At 45.5% G+C, this 16,385-nt stretch overlaps 1 protein-coding gene across 2 annotated transcripts in view; it reads left to right on the top strand.

The window, feature by feature from the left end:
- The window catches only part of LOC140398375 (vesicle-fusing ATPase), a 405,179-nt gene that overhangs the window by 226,713 nt on the left and 162,081 nt on the right, over positions 1 to 16,385 (top strand). For both annotated transcript variants that reach the window (XM_072486990.1, XM_072486991.1), the window contains one exon: positions 14,070 to 14,149. In XM_072486990.1, coding sequence (XP_072343091.1) covers positions 14,070 to 14,149 — 80 coding nt within the window. The remainder of the gene's footprint in view (positions 1 to 14,069; positions 14,150 to 16,385) is intronic.

Here is a 16,385-nt window from a genome sequence, read left to right as displayed (position 1 = left end):
TACCCTGGGGAAAAGCCTCTGACTATCCACTCTGTCTATGCCCCTCATAATTTTGTATACCTCTATCAGGTCTCCCCTCAACCTCCTTTGTTCCAGTGAGAACAAACCGAGTTTATTCAATCGCTCCTCATAGCTAATGCCCTCCATACCAGGCAACATTCTGGTAAATCTCTTCTGCACCCTCTCTAAAGCCTCCACATCCTTCTGGTAGTGTGGCGACCAGAATTGAACACTATACTCCAAGTGTGGCCTAACTAAGGTTCTATACAGCTGCAACATGACTTGCCAATTCTTATACTCAATGCCCCGGCCAATGAAGGCAAGCATGCCGTATGCCTTCTTGACTACCTTCTCCACCTGTGTTGCCCCTTTCAATGACCTGTGGACCTGTACTCCTAGATCTCTTTGACTTTCAATACTCTTGAGGGTTCTACCATTCACTGTATATTCCCTACCTGCATTAGACCTTCCAGAATGCATTACCTCGCATTTGTCCGGATTAAACTCCATCTGCCATCTCTCCGCCCAAGTCTCCAGACAATCTAAATCCTGCTGTATCCTCCGACAGTCCTCATCGCTATCCGCAATTCCACCAACCGTTGTGTCGTCTGCAAACTTACTAATCAGACCAGTTACATTTTCCTCCAAATCATTTATATATACTACAAAGAGCAAAGGTCCCAGCACTGATCCCTGTGGAACACCACTGGTCACAGCCCTCCAATTAGAAAAGCATCCCTCCATTGCTACTCTCTGCCTTCTATGGCCTAGCCAGTTCTGTATCCACCTTGCCAGCTCACCCCTGATCCCGTGTGACTTCACCTTTTGTACTAGTCTACCATGAGGGACCTTGTCAAAGGCCTTACTGAAGTCCATATAGACAACATCTACTGCCCTACCTGCATCAATCATCTTAGTGACCTCCTCGAAAAACTCTATCAAGTTAGTGAGACACGACCTCCCCTTCACAAAACCGTGCTGCCTCTCACTAATACGTCCATTTGCTTCCAAATGGGAGTAGATCCTGTCTCAAAGAATTCTCTCCAGTAATTTCCCTACCACTGAAGTAAGGCTCACCGGCCTGTAGTTCCTGGGATTATCCTTGCTACCCTTCTTAAACAGAGGAACAACATTGGCTATTCTCCAGTCCTCCGGGACATCCCCTGAAGACAGCGAGGATCCAAAGATTTCTGTCAAGGCCTCAGCAATTTCCTCTCCAGCCTCCTTCAGTATTCTGGGGTAGATCCCATCAGGCCCTGGGGACTTATCTACCTTAATATTTTTTAAGACACCCAACACCTCGTCTTTTTGGATCACAATGTGACCCAGGCTATCTACACCCCCTTCTCCAGACTCAACATCTACCAATTCCTTCTCTTTGGTGAATACTGATGCAAAGTATTCATTTAGTACCTCGCCCATTTCCTCTGGCTCCACACATAGATTCCCTTGCCTATCCTTCAGTGGGCCAACCCTTTCCCTGGCTACCCTCTTGCTTTTTATGTACGTGTAAAAAGCCTTGGGATTTTCCTTAACCCTATTTGCCAATGACTTTTCGTGACCCCTTCTAGCCCTCCTGACTCCTTGCTTAAGTTCCTTCCTACTTTCCTTATATTCCACGCAGGCTTCGTCTGTTCCCAGCCTTTTAGCCCTGACAAATGCCTCCTTTTTTTTTTTTGACGAGGCCTACAATATCACTCGTCATCCAAGGTTCCCGAAAATTGCCGTATTTATCTTTCTTCCTCACAGGAACATGCCGGTCCTGTATTCCTTTCAACTGCCACTTGAAAGCCTCCCACATGTCAGATGCTGATTTGCCCTCAAACATCCGCCCCCAATCTATGTTCTTCAGTTCCCGCCTAATATTGTTATAATTAGCCTTCCCCCAATTTAGCAGATTCATCCTCGGACCACTCTTATCCTTGTCCACCAGTACTTTAAAACTTACTGAATTGTGGTCACTGTTACCGAAATGCTCCCCTACTGAAACATCTACCACCTGGCCGGGCTCATTCCCCAATACCAGGTCCAGTACCGCCCCTTCCCTAGTTGGACTGTCTACATATTGTTTTAAGAAGCCCTCCTGGATGCTCCTTACAAACTCCGCCCCGTCTAAGCCCCTGGCACTAAGTGAGTCCCAGTCAATATTGGGGAAGTTGAAGTCTCCCATCACCACAACCCTGTTGTTTTTACTCTTTTCCAAAATCTGTCTACCTATCTGCTCCTCTATCTCCCGCTGGCTGTTGGGAGGCCTGTAGTATACCCCCAACATTGTGACTGCACCCTTCTTATTCCTGATCTCTACCCATATAGCCTCACTGCCCTCTGCGGTGTCCCCTCGCAGCATCTCATGGTCAAACATCCTGTGCAGATCTCACAGATAAGTTAACCAATTTGATCTGTGCTTCGTGGACACCTAAAATCCAGTTGGGGAGTGAAGGGTTTGCAGGATAGGATTAGAATAAATGCACTGCCTAAAAGGATAGTGGAAACCGATTCAGTTGTAACTTTGAAAAGGCTATTGGTTATATCCACAAAAAGGATGAATTGGATGGGCTATAGATTGAAGACTATGGGAGTGTGATGAATTGGATAGCTCTTCCAAATATCTGAGACAGACATTTTGTGAAATGATATCAGCAAGATATCAACGCATTTGCTCTAATTAGCACCGGGTCATGGAGGGAGGAAATAAGAGTTTAAAATAGCTAATGTGCAGCATCTCATGGTCAAACATTCTGCCAATGGTCGCTATTTGAAATGAAATGAAATGAAAATCGCTTATTGTCACGAGTAGGCTTCAAATGAAGTTACTGTGAGAAGCCCCTAGTCGCCACATTCCAGCGCCTGTTCGGGGAGGCTGGTATGGGAATTGAACCGTGCTGCTGGCCTGCTTGGTCTGCTTTAAAAGCCAGCGATTTAGCCCAGTGTGCTAAACCAGCCCCTATTTTGGTTTCCTGCAAGAAGAATCTTTAGTCTGTACTAATTTGTGGTTTCAGCCAAGCGGTGTTTTTTTTAATTTTGAGTACCCAATTCATTTTTTCCAATGATGTATGATAACTCCTGTGCCTCTGAGCTATGCAGTGATAGCGTGGAGATGGGTGTTGCAGGGAGAACAAATCGATGTTCTACTCCTGTTTGCTATCAAATGACTCCTGCTGGAAGAGCATGGAAACACCAGATACCCTTCTGCCGCTAGAAACTGTTACTACATCAAAAAGCCATTCATGATTTTTTTTAAATAAAATTTAGAGTACCCAATTATTTTATTTTCCAATTAAGGGGCAATTTAGCGTGGCCAATCCAACTAACCTCCACATCTTTGGGTTGTGGGGGTGAAACCCTCGCAGACACGGAGAATGTGCAAACTCCACACAGATAGTGACCCAGGGCTGGGATTCAAACCTGGGTCCTCAGTGCTGCAGTTCCAGTGCTAACCACTGTGTCACGTGTCACCCCGCCATTCATGATTTTGAAGTCCTCTATCAAAACTCCTCTTGACCTTCTCTTTGAGGAGACCAAAGAACAAAGAAAAGTATAGCACAGGAACAGGCTCTTCCGCCCTCCAAGCCTGCGCTGACCATACTGCCGGTCTAACCTAAAACCTTCCACACTTCCGACGTCCGTATTCTTCTATTCCCATCCTCTTTATAACACCCCTTAAACGTCACTATCACATCTGCTTCCACCATCTACTCCGGCAGTGAGTTCCAGGCACCCACTATCCTCTGTGTAAAAATGATTCCCTTACATACTTCCTCAGAACTTTGCCCCTCACATCTTCAACCTACATTCCCTAGAAATTGGCTCTTCCACCCTGGGAAAAAGCTTCTGACTATCCACTCTGTCCAAGCCCCTCAACTTTGTAGACTTCTATCAGATTGCCCCTCAACCTCTGTCGTTCCAGTGAGAACAAACCGAGTTTTCCAATCTCTCCTCATAACTAATCCCTCCATATCAGGCAGTGTCCTGGTAAACCTCTTCTGTACCCTCTCCAAAGCCTTCACATCCTTCTGGACCAGAATTGAACACTATATCCCAAATGTGGCTGAACTAAGGTTCTATACAGCTGCAGCATGACTTGCCAATTTTTATACTCCATGCCCAGTCTAATAAAGGCAAGCATGCCATATGCCTTCTTGACTACCTTCTCCATCTGCGTTGCCACTTTCAATGACATGTGGACCTGTACACCCAGATCCCTCTGCCTGTCTATACTCTTCTTTGTAAAATTTAGAGTACCAATTATTTTTTCCAATTAAGGAGTCCTGGCTTCTCCTTTCTCTGCAGAACTGAAATCCCTCAGCCATGGAACCATCATGAAAATCTCCTCAGTACCCTTTCTGAGACCAAAATTGCACACGATATTCCAGGTGTGGCCTCACCAAGGCCCTGTATAATTGCAGCAACACATCCCTGCTCCTGTACTCGAATCATAGATCCTCTCGCAATGAAGGCTAACATACCATTTGCTTTCTTTACAGCCTGCTGCACCTGCATGCTTACCTTCAGTGACTGGTGTATGAGGACACCCAGGTCTCATTGTATGTTCCCCTCTCCTAATTTATGGCCATTCAGATAATGGTCTGCCTCTTGTTTCTGTGACCAAAGTGGATAACCTTTCATTTATCCAAATTATACTGCATCTGCCGTTCATTTGCCCACTAACTCAACTTGTCTAAATCACACTGAAATATTTCTGCATCCTTCTCACAGCTCACCCTCCCACCCAACTTGGTGTCATCTGCAAATTTGGAGATATGACATTTTGTTCCTTCATCTAAATCATTAATATATATTGTGAAAAGCTGGGGTCCTAGCACCGATCCCTACGGTACCCCACAGTCACTGCCTGCCAATTTGAAAAAGACCCATTAATTCCTTTGTTTCCTGTCTGCCAACCAGTTTTTTACCATCTCAATACACTACTCCCAATCCCATACGCTTTAATGTTACACGCTAATCGTTTATGTGGGACTTTGTCAAAAGCCTTCTCAAAGTCCAAATACACCACATCCACTGGCCCCCCTTCATTAATTCTAATCGTTACATCCTTGAAGAATTCCAGTAGATTTGTCAAGCATGATTTCCCCTTCATAAATCTATGCTGACTCTGTCTGATCCTGCCACTGCTTTCTAAGTGCTCTGCTATAAAAAATATATATTTCTTGTAATACTACTTTTAATACTAGTTATTTCCCTTCTACCATCAAATTCTTTAGTGTATTTTCCCACTCCACCATAGCCAACTTGCTCCTCCTATGTTTATAGTTTCCTTTGTTCATATTTAAAACCTTAGGTTATTTTCATTTGGTGAACTATAGTGGACTGCCACAGGGATCAGTGTTGAGACCTGAATCATTTATGATCTAGATTAATGACTTGGATGAAGAACCCAGTGTTTTGTAGCAAAAAATACAAAGATAGATAGGGAAGCAAGTTGTGAGGAGGATACAGAGCTTGAAAAGGGATATAGATAGATTAAGTGAATGAGCAGAAATTTGGCAGATGGAGTACCGTGTAAGAAAATGTGAGGTTGTCCACTTTGGCAAGAACAATAAAAAAGCAGAATACTACTTAAGTGGAGAGAGACTGCAGTACAGAGGATCAGGGTGTCCTCATAGATGAATCACAAGAAGTTAGTGTGCAGGTGCAGCAATTAATTAGGAAGGCAATTAAGGGGCAATTTAGCGTGTCCAATCCACCTATCCTGTACATCTTTGGGGTTGTGGGGTGAAACCCACTCGGACACGGAGAATGTGCAAATTCCACACGGACAGTGACTGGGACCGGGACTCGAAACCGGGTCCTCAGGGCCGTAGGCAGCAGTGCTAACCGCTGTGCCACCGTGCCACCCAACCATTGCATTTCTACACTCATGTTCCTGTATCACCACCCACGTGCAACCAGTTGTTCGATGATACCAAACATGTGCACTAAGCTGTATCTGGTTTTACATTCTGGTTGTCCCTCTTGACTTGCATTCTGTGAACGACAGTGGGAATCCATTTCATAAATCAGTATTGCAGAATGAATTCCTGTGCTGTTCCGAAGTGACAGCTTGTAGACTTTCACCCATAAATTTCAATTCTGTCCCCATATCTTCTGAACCCCACGACAAAATAAAGACAATCTGGAAGATTCACACCTTTCACAACCGCAGGAAGTCCAAAGTGCTGTCCAGTCATCAAACTACTTGTTAGTTATCGTGCAACTATGTCCAGTAACCAGCAATGAGAGGATGAGCAGACCAGAGAATGAAACTTAGCAAAATAGCATCAACACAGACTGAAGCTTCTATAGATGTGTAAAAAGGAAACATTTGGCAGAGACAAATGTGGGTTCATTGCAGGCAAAATCAGGAAAATTTATAATGGAGAATAGAGAAATGGCAGACAAGCTAAATTATTATGTTGTCTGTCTTCACCTGAGGAGAGAAACCTCTCAGAATTAGAGATGGAAGGGATTAGGCAGAATGGGGAATTGAAGGAAATCTTACGAAGGTTGTGTTGGAGGAATTAATGGAACTGAAGGTTGATAATTTTCCAGGATCTGATATTTGACATCCCAGAGTATTGAAAGAGGCAGCTGTGGAGATAGTGGATGTATTTGTGATCATCTTCAAAATTCTATAGATTCTGGAATGATGTCCACAGATTGGAAGGTAGCAATTATCGCCCCATTATTTAAGAAGGGCAAGAGAGAGAAAATGGGGACCTACTGAAGGAAGTGAGTGGACATTGTAGAGGTACTAACCCTAGATTTCCAATCTTTAGACTCGGCGGTTAATTGAAAATTTACATTCTTGTTCCAAAAAAAAGTGCACCGGTAAGCCCAGAAGCTACAGGGCATTCACTTTTTTTTAATAAATGTTTTTATTGGGCAGGGCGTTCACTTTAACCACAGTAGTCGGGAAGCTTTTGGAAACGATAATTTGGGGAATTAATGGTCACTGCGAAAAATGTGGATTAATTCAAGAAAGCACACATGAATTTGTTAAAGGCAAATTGTGTTCCAACTTGCTTGAGTTTTTTGATGATGTAACACTGAGCGTTCATAAGGGAATTGCTGTTGATATGATGTGCATGGACTTCCAAAAAACATTTGACAAAAGTACCGCTCAACAGATTTGAGAGGAGAGTTATAGCTCATGGAATAAGAGGGATGGTAGTGATATGGATACAAAATTGGCTGAGTAACAGGAAAGAGTAGCAGTGAAAAGTTGTTTTTTCAACTAGAGAAAGGATTATAATGGAGTTCCCTAGGGCTGGCCGTCAGGTCCCCTGTTCTCCCTGATATATAAATGACTTGTACCTTAGCTTGCATGGCATAATTTCAAAATTCGCAGATCATAGGAAACTTTTGTCAACTTGAGGATAGCGTAGAACTTCAAAAGGACATAGACAGTGTCATGATATCCATATTAACATATCATGGTGCAATCACACACACACACACTGATGGACAGGTCGACGGACCAATCAACACACACACAACATCGCAGCCAATCACCAGTGAGAGCACACGCACTATAAAACAGGGAACACCACAGTTCCCGCTCAGGAGATAGCTCAGAGCACAGAGCTCACAGCGTACCACTCAGACATACACCATGTGCTGAGTGCCTCTCTAAGATAGTGCTAGGGCTGGGTCCACAGGTTAACTGGTGAAGTACGAACCACAGCCAGAAGTTAACAGTTGTTATTGTACAGATTAATAAAACCGAGTTGTACCATCTACAACTGTGTTGGTTCATTTGTATATCGGAACACCCAACATGTCATGTGCTCTCACTGGTGATTGGCTGTGATGTTGCGTGTGTGTTGATTGGTCCGTCGACCTGTCCATCAGTGTGTGTGTGTGTGTGATTGCACCATGATATGTTAATATGGATATCATGACAGACAGGTTGGTGGAATGTGTGGACAAGTGGATGAAATTCAGTGCAGAGGAGTGTGAAGTGAATCATGTTGAAGGAAGAATGCTGAGATAATAAATAAAGGGTACAACTCTAAAAGGGGTGCAGAATGAAAATGAATGAAATGAAAATCGCTTATTGTCACAAGTAGGCTTCAATGAAGTTACTGTGAAAAGCCCCTAGCCGCCACATTCCGGCGCCTGTTCGGGGAGGCTGGTACGGGAATTGAACCTTGCTGCTGGCCTGCTTGGTCTGCTTTAAAAGCCAGCGATTTAGCCCAGTGTGCTAAACCAACCCCTGGTGTAGAGGGACCTGGGTGCACATATCCATAGGTTATTGTAGGTGGCAAGACAGGGTGAGAGCGGGGTTAATAAAGCATACGGAATCCTGGGCTTTATTATTAGAGGCATAGAGTACAAAAGCAAAGACATTTGAAACCTGTATAAAACACTGGTACGGGCTCAACTGCAGGATTGTGTCCAGTGCTGAGCACCAAACTTTAGGAAGAATGTGAATACATTCAAGACAATGCAGAAAAGAGTCATTAGAATTGTTCCAGGCATGAGGAACTTCGGTTACGTAGATAGATTTGAGAGGTTGGGACTTTTCTACTTGGAGAAGAGAATGTTGAGAGGAATTTGCTGGAAGTGTTCAAAATCACGAAGGGTCTGGACAGAGTAGATAGGGAGAAACTGTTCCCAATGGTGAAGGATTGAGAACCAGAGATTCAAGATAATTAGCAAAAGAAGCAACGGAGACCCAAGGAATCACTTCTGCACGCAGTGAATGGATAGGATCTTGAATACACTGCCTGAGCGTGAGGAGAGCGAGTTGAGTCTTTCGGAAGGGAATTTGATCGTTCTATAAAAAATGAGAAATTTCCAGGGCTGCAGAGAGAAGGTAGCGAAGTCGTACTTGGTGAACTGCTCCCTCAAAAGGTCAGCACAAGACACGACTGGCTGAATAACCATCACCTGTGCTGTAACCGCTCTATGATTCTGTCATTCACTGACAATGCAACACTTCCTCAGGAATGCACTTAGAAGTATCAACTTGGGTTCTGTGCTGAAATCTCCATGAGTGGAACTTTTGATTAAGAGGCAAGAACATACAGTGCAGAAGGAGGCCATTCGGCCCATCAAGACTGCACCGACCCACTTAAGCCCTGACTTCCACCCTATCCCCATAACCCAATAACCCGTCCTAACCTTTTTGGTCACTCGGCAATTTATCATGGCCAATCCACCTAACCTGCACGTCTTTGGACTGTGGGAGGAAACCGGAGCACCCAGAGGAAACCCACGCAGTACGACCATTGAACTCTGTCTGGTCCTGCCACTGCTTTCTAAGTGCTCTGCTATAAAAAATCTATACCGAAACTGCGATGTTTTTAAAATGAAGAGGGTTTTTTGCTTACTTCATTACACTTATAAAAAAAAAATACTATTTTAAAAATAAATTTAGTGTACCCAATTCATTTTTTCCAATTAAGGGGCAATTTAGGGTGGCCAATCCACCTAGCCTGCACATCTTTGGGTTATGGGAACGAAAGGTGATCTCATTGAAACATATAGGATTCTTAAAGGGCTTGACAGAGTAAATGCTGAAAGGATGTTTCTCCTCATGGGAGAGTCTAGAACCAGAGGGTATAGTCTCAGAATAAAGGGGTGCCAATTTGAGACTAAGATGAGGAGGAATTTCTTTTGAAGGTTGTGCCTTTTTGGAAGTCCTTGCCACCAGAGTGGGGTGGGGGCAGTGTCCTTGTGTACTGAGACACAAGATCTAGAGACTTGTGATCAGTAAGGGAATCAAGGGTTACGGAGAAACGGCCGCAAGGTGGTTGTGAGGAATGTCGGATCAGCGAAGATTCTATTCAATGGCTCGAGGGGCCAACCGGTCTACTCCTGTTCCTATTTCATATGCTCTTATAGTTTGGAAAGTGCAGAAGTTGCAAGGCATCGAAATGTAAGGGAGAGTTAAAAATCTTATGAGGCCTCTATCCATGTCACACTCCGGAGTGGGCACCAACTGCACATAGAAAATTTAAAGATTTAATGCATCTTTCTTGTCTTGCCACTTAGGCGAAGGTGTCATATGGGATGGTGGTGTGAGGAAATGGGGAGTCGTTTGGGCCAAAAATGAAGTTGGCCCCTTTTTAAGAGAGGGCGAATTCATAAGGGTTCCAGCTGCTAAATGCTGCCAGTTAATACAAATATACAAAAAAGGAGTAGGCCATTCGGTCCCTTGAGACATTCTGCCATTTAATAAGATCATAGCTGATTTGTTCGCTTTGAGTTCCACTTTCTCATCTGCCCCCTTATAACCTTTGATTTCCTCGCCCAACGATAGTCTTTGTACCTGTACATTAATAATATTCAGTGGACCTCCAGTGGTGGCCATGGAGTGAGTGGTCACATATTTGATACCTCCCATTCATGGTGATCTTTTTTTCGCCCGGTTTGTAGCAAGAATTTTGAGGATAAAAGGTGTAGAAGTGAGAGCAGAAGAGAGCGACCCCTAGTTTATGGAGCGGTGGACCAGAAGTGCCCGGAAAATAGCAAACCAGTTGGCTGAGTGGTGAGGAGCTGGCAAAGCACGCGGAGCTGGCGGGTGGGCAGGGACAGGGTCCGGCCCTGCCAGCCAATTGATCGATGGAGCAGCTGGTGACGTCCTTGAACGAGAAATTCACCTAGCAGCGGAAGGAAAGTTTGGAGGACCTGGTCTGGGCGTGACTCGATCAAGGCAGTGGTTGACCGCGTGGAGACAAGACTGGCAGCCCAGGGATAGGCAATCCAGAGGTTGGAGGAGCTGGCGCGGGAGCATGAGGAATAGTCCACCTCGATGGCAGTGGAGATGGGACTGATGCGAGACCAGCAGAAGTGACTGCTGGAGAAAGAGGAGGACTTGGAGAACCGTTCTCATATGCTGAACATCCGGATCGTAGGCCTGCTGGAGGATGCAAAGGAATGGATGCGGGTGTGTATGTTGGGAAGATGCTGGAGAAGCTTCTTGGGGAAGGTGCGTCTGACCGGCCATTAGAGATGGATCAAGCCCATAGGGTGCTGATGTGCAAGCCACAGGGGGGCAAGCCACCTACGGTTGCATTGGTTCCTGGATAAGGAACATATCATGAGGTGGGCCAGGCAGATGAGGCGATGCATCTGGGAAGGTGTTGAAATTTGTGTATATCAGGACCTGGGGGCAGTGCTGGCGAAGAAGAGGGCGAGCTTGAATAAGATCAAGTCGGCCCTGTACAAGAAGGCCGTTAAGTTTGGTCTACTGTACCTGGCCTATAGGTGACTTATGGGGGACAGGGGTTGTACTTTGGCTCGGCGGAGGAGGCAGTGGACTTCATGAAAGCGAATGGACTGGCACGAGAAGGAGGACTTTGAACTTTGATGGAGGAGAAGTAGAGTGCATGTACTGTACTATGAAAAACATTGGATCTTTAGTGATCGGGTTTCTTTTGTTTTTTCATTTTTTTCTTTTGGGGTTAGGCTGGTTTACAGTTATTTGTTAAGGGATGAGGAGTGGGTCTCTGTGTTCGGACCTTGGGAGGGATTGTTTAATTGTTTTTACTTCTTGCCTTTGTTTTGACGGTTTGCACTAAGAGTGGGGGAGGGGAAACAGTGGGGAGTAGGGTGCTAGGCGTCATGGGCGGGGACTGCCAGGCGGGCTAGTCATGGAAGCAAAGTGGAGGGTGAACTGAAGATCGATTGGGGGGTGTTGGAGGGGGAGTGGTGGTGGTGGTGGGGGGGGGGGGGGGGGGGGGGAGATTATACTGCTGACAGGGAGGGGACTTTGAAAGTTAAGGAGGAGGAGGGTTGATGACGGTGGTTGCCCGAGGGCGGGCTTGGAGGTGCGGGACATGGGCCGAAGACTGGCCTAGGAGAGGTTATGGTTGATCGGCAGGGGAGGGGGACTGGGTGCTCCCCGACCAGTCTGGTCCCGTGGAACGTTCAGGGACTGAATGGGCCAGTCAAAAGGGCACTTGAGGCAACTGAAGGCAGACGTGGCCATGTAACAGGAGACACATATGAAGATGGGGGATCAGATTAGGTTAAGGAAGGGATGGGTTGGACAGGTGTTCAATTCGGGATTAGACTTTAAAATGAGGGGAGTGGCGAGCTTGGTTAATAAACGGGTGGCATTCGAGGTGGGGAATATAAAAGTGGACCGGGATGTAGACATGTTATGGTTAGTGGTAAGCTGAAGGGAATGGCCGTGGTGTTGGTAAATATATATATCCTGAACTGAGATGACGTTGAGTTTGTGAGATGGGTACTGGGAAGATCCCGGACCTAGATTCACATCGACTAATTATGGGGGGAGATTTCAATACGGTCCTTGACCCAAGGTTGGACCAGTCGAGTTCTCGGTCTGTGAAGGTATCGGCCATGGCGAGGCAGCTGTCGGGGTTCATGGAGCACATGGTGGGAGTCGATCCGTGGAGATTTGGGAGGCCGAGGAGTAAGAAGTATTCGTTCTACTCCCATGTGCATAAGGTGTATTCCTGGGTCGACTTTTTTGTTGTGGACAAGACGCTGCTGGCTGAGGTGGTAGATGCTGAATATTCAGCAATAGTTGTATCACACCACGCCCCGCACTGGGTGGACTTGCAAGTTAGCAAACGAAAGACCCAGCGCCTGCAATGGAGGTTGGATGTGGGGCTGTTACGGAGGAGGAGGCATGTGAGAGAGGCCATTCGGGGATATATAGGGATCAATGACACGGGTAATGTTTCGGAGGGGGTGGGTTGGAAGGCACTGATGGCGGTTATCGGGGGAATTCATCTCAATGCGGGCCCATATGGACAAGGCTGAGCGGGTGGAGTTGGACAGAATGGTAGGTGAAAATTTACAGGTGGACAGGAGATATGCAGAGTCTCCAGATGACGGGCTTTTGAAGGAGCGTCAGAGACTGCAGCTAGAATTTGGGCTCCTGTCCACAGGTGAGGCGGTGGGACAGCTGAGGAGGGTAAAGGGGGCGGTTTATGAATATGGGGAAAAAGCTAGCTGGATCCCGGGCTTCTCCCTCCTCCCACTAAGGGAACTACAGGATAAGGTAATGTCAAAAACAGGGGTCGGGGAGGGGAGGGTCTCGGAAATATATAAGGAACTGATGGAGTGAGAAGGGGTTCCAATAGGAGAGGTGAAGAGGAAGTGGGAGGAAGAATTAGAAGTTTGGTTATGGGAGGAGGCCCTGAAGAGATTCAATGAATACTCATCATATGCCAGGCTTAGCCTGATCGAATTCAAGGTGGTTGACAGGGCTCATATGACTGCGGCCTGGATGAGCAGATTTTTTGAGGAGGTGGAGGACAGGTATGGGCGGTCCTGCAAACCATGCGCATATGTTTTGGGAGTATCCGGAGCTGAGGGGATTTTGGCAGGGATTTTCAGATATCATGTCAGAGGTCCTGGCAGGGCGGGTGACTCCGAGTCCAGAGGTGGCATTATTTGGAGTGTCTGAAGAGCCGGAGGGGGGGGGGGGGGGGGGGTCTTTGCCTCCCTGGTGGCCCGGAGATGGATTCTGTTGGGATGGAGGGACTCGGAGCCTCCAAAGTCGGGTGTTTGGGTCAGTGACATGGCAGGCTTTCTTAGGTTAGAGAAACTTAAGGAGTTCACTACAGGGGTTTGAGGTGGCAGCCGTTCATCGACTTCAAGGAAAATTGACCATCTGCACGGGGCGGGGGGGGGACACGACACATGAAAGTGATGAATAAGGATAGGAAATCTAATGCTGGGATGGAGTAGGTACATGGACCATGACTGTTGGGGTTTATGCTTGGGTTGGGGGGGGGTCGAGCATTTTAATGTGGAGTTTTTGCGTGTGTTGGATCTCTTTGTTTAAAATGTTAAAATTATAATTGCCTCAATAAAAAAAAAAATTATATTCTGTAACCCGGCTTCCACTACCATCTGAGGCAGAATTCCAAAGTCGCACTGCTGTCAGAGAAAACATTATTGGGAGCAATGACAATACAGCCAATTTTAGCTGTAATGCTGCTACAGATAAATGGCCTATCAACATTTTTGTCCATTTTCCCCATAAAAGTACCAAATGTTTGTGAAATCTAACCCCACCAAGGAGTTGGGAAGCAGAGACTCAGAATTAGAAAAAATATTCATGTTTTTCCATTTGATTTCAGATTATGTTCCTATTGGCCCACGTTTCTCAAACCTGGTACTTCAAGCTCTACTGGTCCTGCTGAAGAAGTCGTCTCCACATGTAAGTTAAGCATAGCTTAAAATAGTATGAATGAACTTCATGATGTTTCTATCAGTCCAAAGGCTTTTGACTTTTCCTTGGACTTATGTAAATGCCATGTCAATTGTTGGATTCATACTTTCCAGAATGTTGTGACTAGTTTCTCCAACTGATGAAATGAATATGAGAATGCTTTTCATTCTTCTTCGAGAGTGTAACAGGTACTAATATTGAAGGAAATTCCCTTGCACAGAGCTGTTTTATACCAAAGATAAATATTCGTTTCGCCTTTTGCTCAAGCATTTTCAGCAACCTTTTGTCTCCAAGATGGTCATGGATATTAATGCAAATGAGTCATTAAATTCACATTAAATCCATGATTTTGTCTTCCCTCCCTTGTATACACTAGATATATACGAACATCTGAATTAGGAGTAGTTAATACTCTTAACATTGCTGGTAGGAATGCCAGTGGGAAGTGCTTTGTGAGGAGGAGAGAGGGTGCCTCAAGGTGAAGGTGCTCTCTGAAGAGATGAAATTAAAACTGACCACAGCTGCCAGACAGTCCAGGGTGGCCTCTGGCCATCTTGCAGTTACAACTACTGGGTGAGGTTAAACATGGCACATGGAGTGCTGGCCCCCACCTGCTCTGCTGCCTCGGAGACTGCCTCCATCCAAGTATTTTGTTTCTGCCTCCGCAAGCGAGCTGCAAACTGACTGAAAAATTCCAGTCAGTATGGACAAAGCAGAAGCTTAATTGTCTACGCTCTGCTTGTGGACAGGTAGCTGTCCTACCAGCAACCTCCACCCCATGAACTGCCATGGTTCAAAATGACCCAGGTGCGGGACGTGCTGTTAAACTGGCTAATGGCGGGAATTTGCCTGCCTCCAAACCAACCTCGATTGCTGTTTAAAAATTCAGCCCTCTGATTCTGCATACGCCTCTGAGGAAAAAGCTTTAGTTTAATTAGTGCCACTCAGGACCTCTGAACTTCCCAAAGTTCTTTGCAGTCATTGAGGTACTATTGAAGTCTTGTCTCTGTTATCTAGTGCAAAATGCAGCAGCCAAATTCAAGTGCAACTAGGTCTGGCAGACACTGATGTGATAACGATAAGATAATCTGTTTGTTATTTGGATTGTGGCATAATTATTCATCAGGGCACCAGGGACGGCTTTTCTCTGTCCACCAGAGAGAACAGACTCTGACCGTGCAATGGTACCTCAATACTGCACTGGATTGTCAGCCAAGATTATGTTATATCTGTTGTAGGATTCAAACCCACAACCGTATGAGTCAAAGGTGAGAATACTATCCACTGAGCTATCGGCAGGAACAGGTTCTGTGCTGCTCGAGCTGTTTTCATTGTGTACTCTTTCCTTTGTGACCAAGAAATACTAATTGTAGTATTGTGGCTGAGATTTCAGATTTGGTACACATCCAGGATGTAACCTGGAACCATTCTGGTCTGTATGTCTCATTGCCACATCAAGCTTGTGTTTATCCATTTGGGAGCACCATCCGCATACACTGAATAGTAACCGTCTGGAACACATTTTAGGCACCAGTGATTAATGTAGCATTTTCTTTGCTATGACTCGATCAATGACTCCCAGATAGCTAGAATGACATTTCATGACTTTGTATAATAAAATTCAGATTTTGCAATTTACCTTGTGCAAGGCAGTTGTTTAATGAAAGCACTTGGAGTTTGATCAGTCAGAGTGGCTGTATGCTTCTGTACGTTTTGTGCAGTGAAAGTAGCTCTTGGCTTGTCTTTGTGTTTTTCCACATGGTGTTCTATTCTGTTTAACAGTTGGGATCATATAGTGCCCTCACAAATACCCCTATCCCTCCCTCCCTCTGCCCTTTTTACAACTGTGCTATGCTGCCACAGAATGCAGATTCCAGAGCTCCCACTCTCTCAGCAAGGAACACATGGTCAATGGCTTGCTGGTGAGATTCCATCTGGAGAAGGATATTTTATTTCTGTAGCTACATCATTAAAAACAACTTGACTTTACATGGCGCATGTCATTCAAGGCACTTAAAAGAAGCAATCGGACATAAAATGGTTCTGGTGCCAAAGGAGCGAAGAAATTAAGAGGCGAATGAAGGTTTGGGAAATTAGATGTGTTTTAAGGAAACAATTAATGAAGCAGAGGGAATGAGAGGTGTGCAAGGGTTTTGAGAGGAAATTCTAGAGTTGGAAGGCGCACTGGCCATGGTTGTGATGATTGCCATGAGTAAGTGATACA

The sequence above is a fragment of the Scyliorhinus torazame genome, chromosome 21 (genome assembly GCF_047496885.1).
Source record: "Scyliorhinus torazame isolate Kashiwa2021f chromosome 21, sScyTor2.1, whole genome shotgun sequence".
In the NCBI taxonomy this organism is placed as follows: domain Eukaryota; kingdom Metazoa; phylum Chordata; class Chondrichthyes; order Carcharhiniformes; family Scyliorhinidae; genus Scyliorhinus; species Scyliorhinus torazame.
The sequence above is the reverse complement of the archived record's forward strand: the minus strand, read 5'-3'. Positions and strand labels throughout refer to the sequence as shown.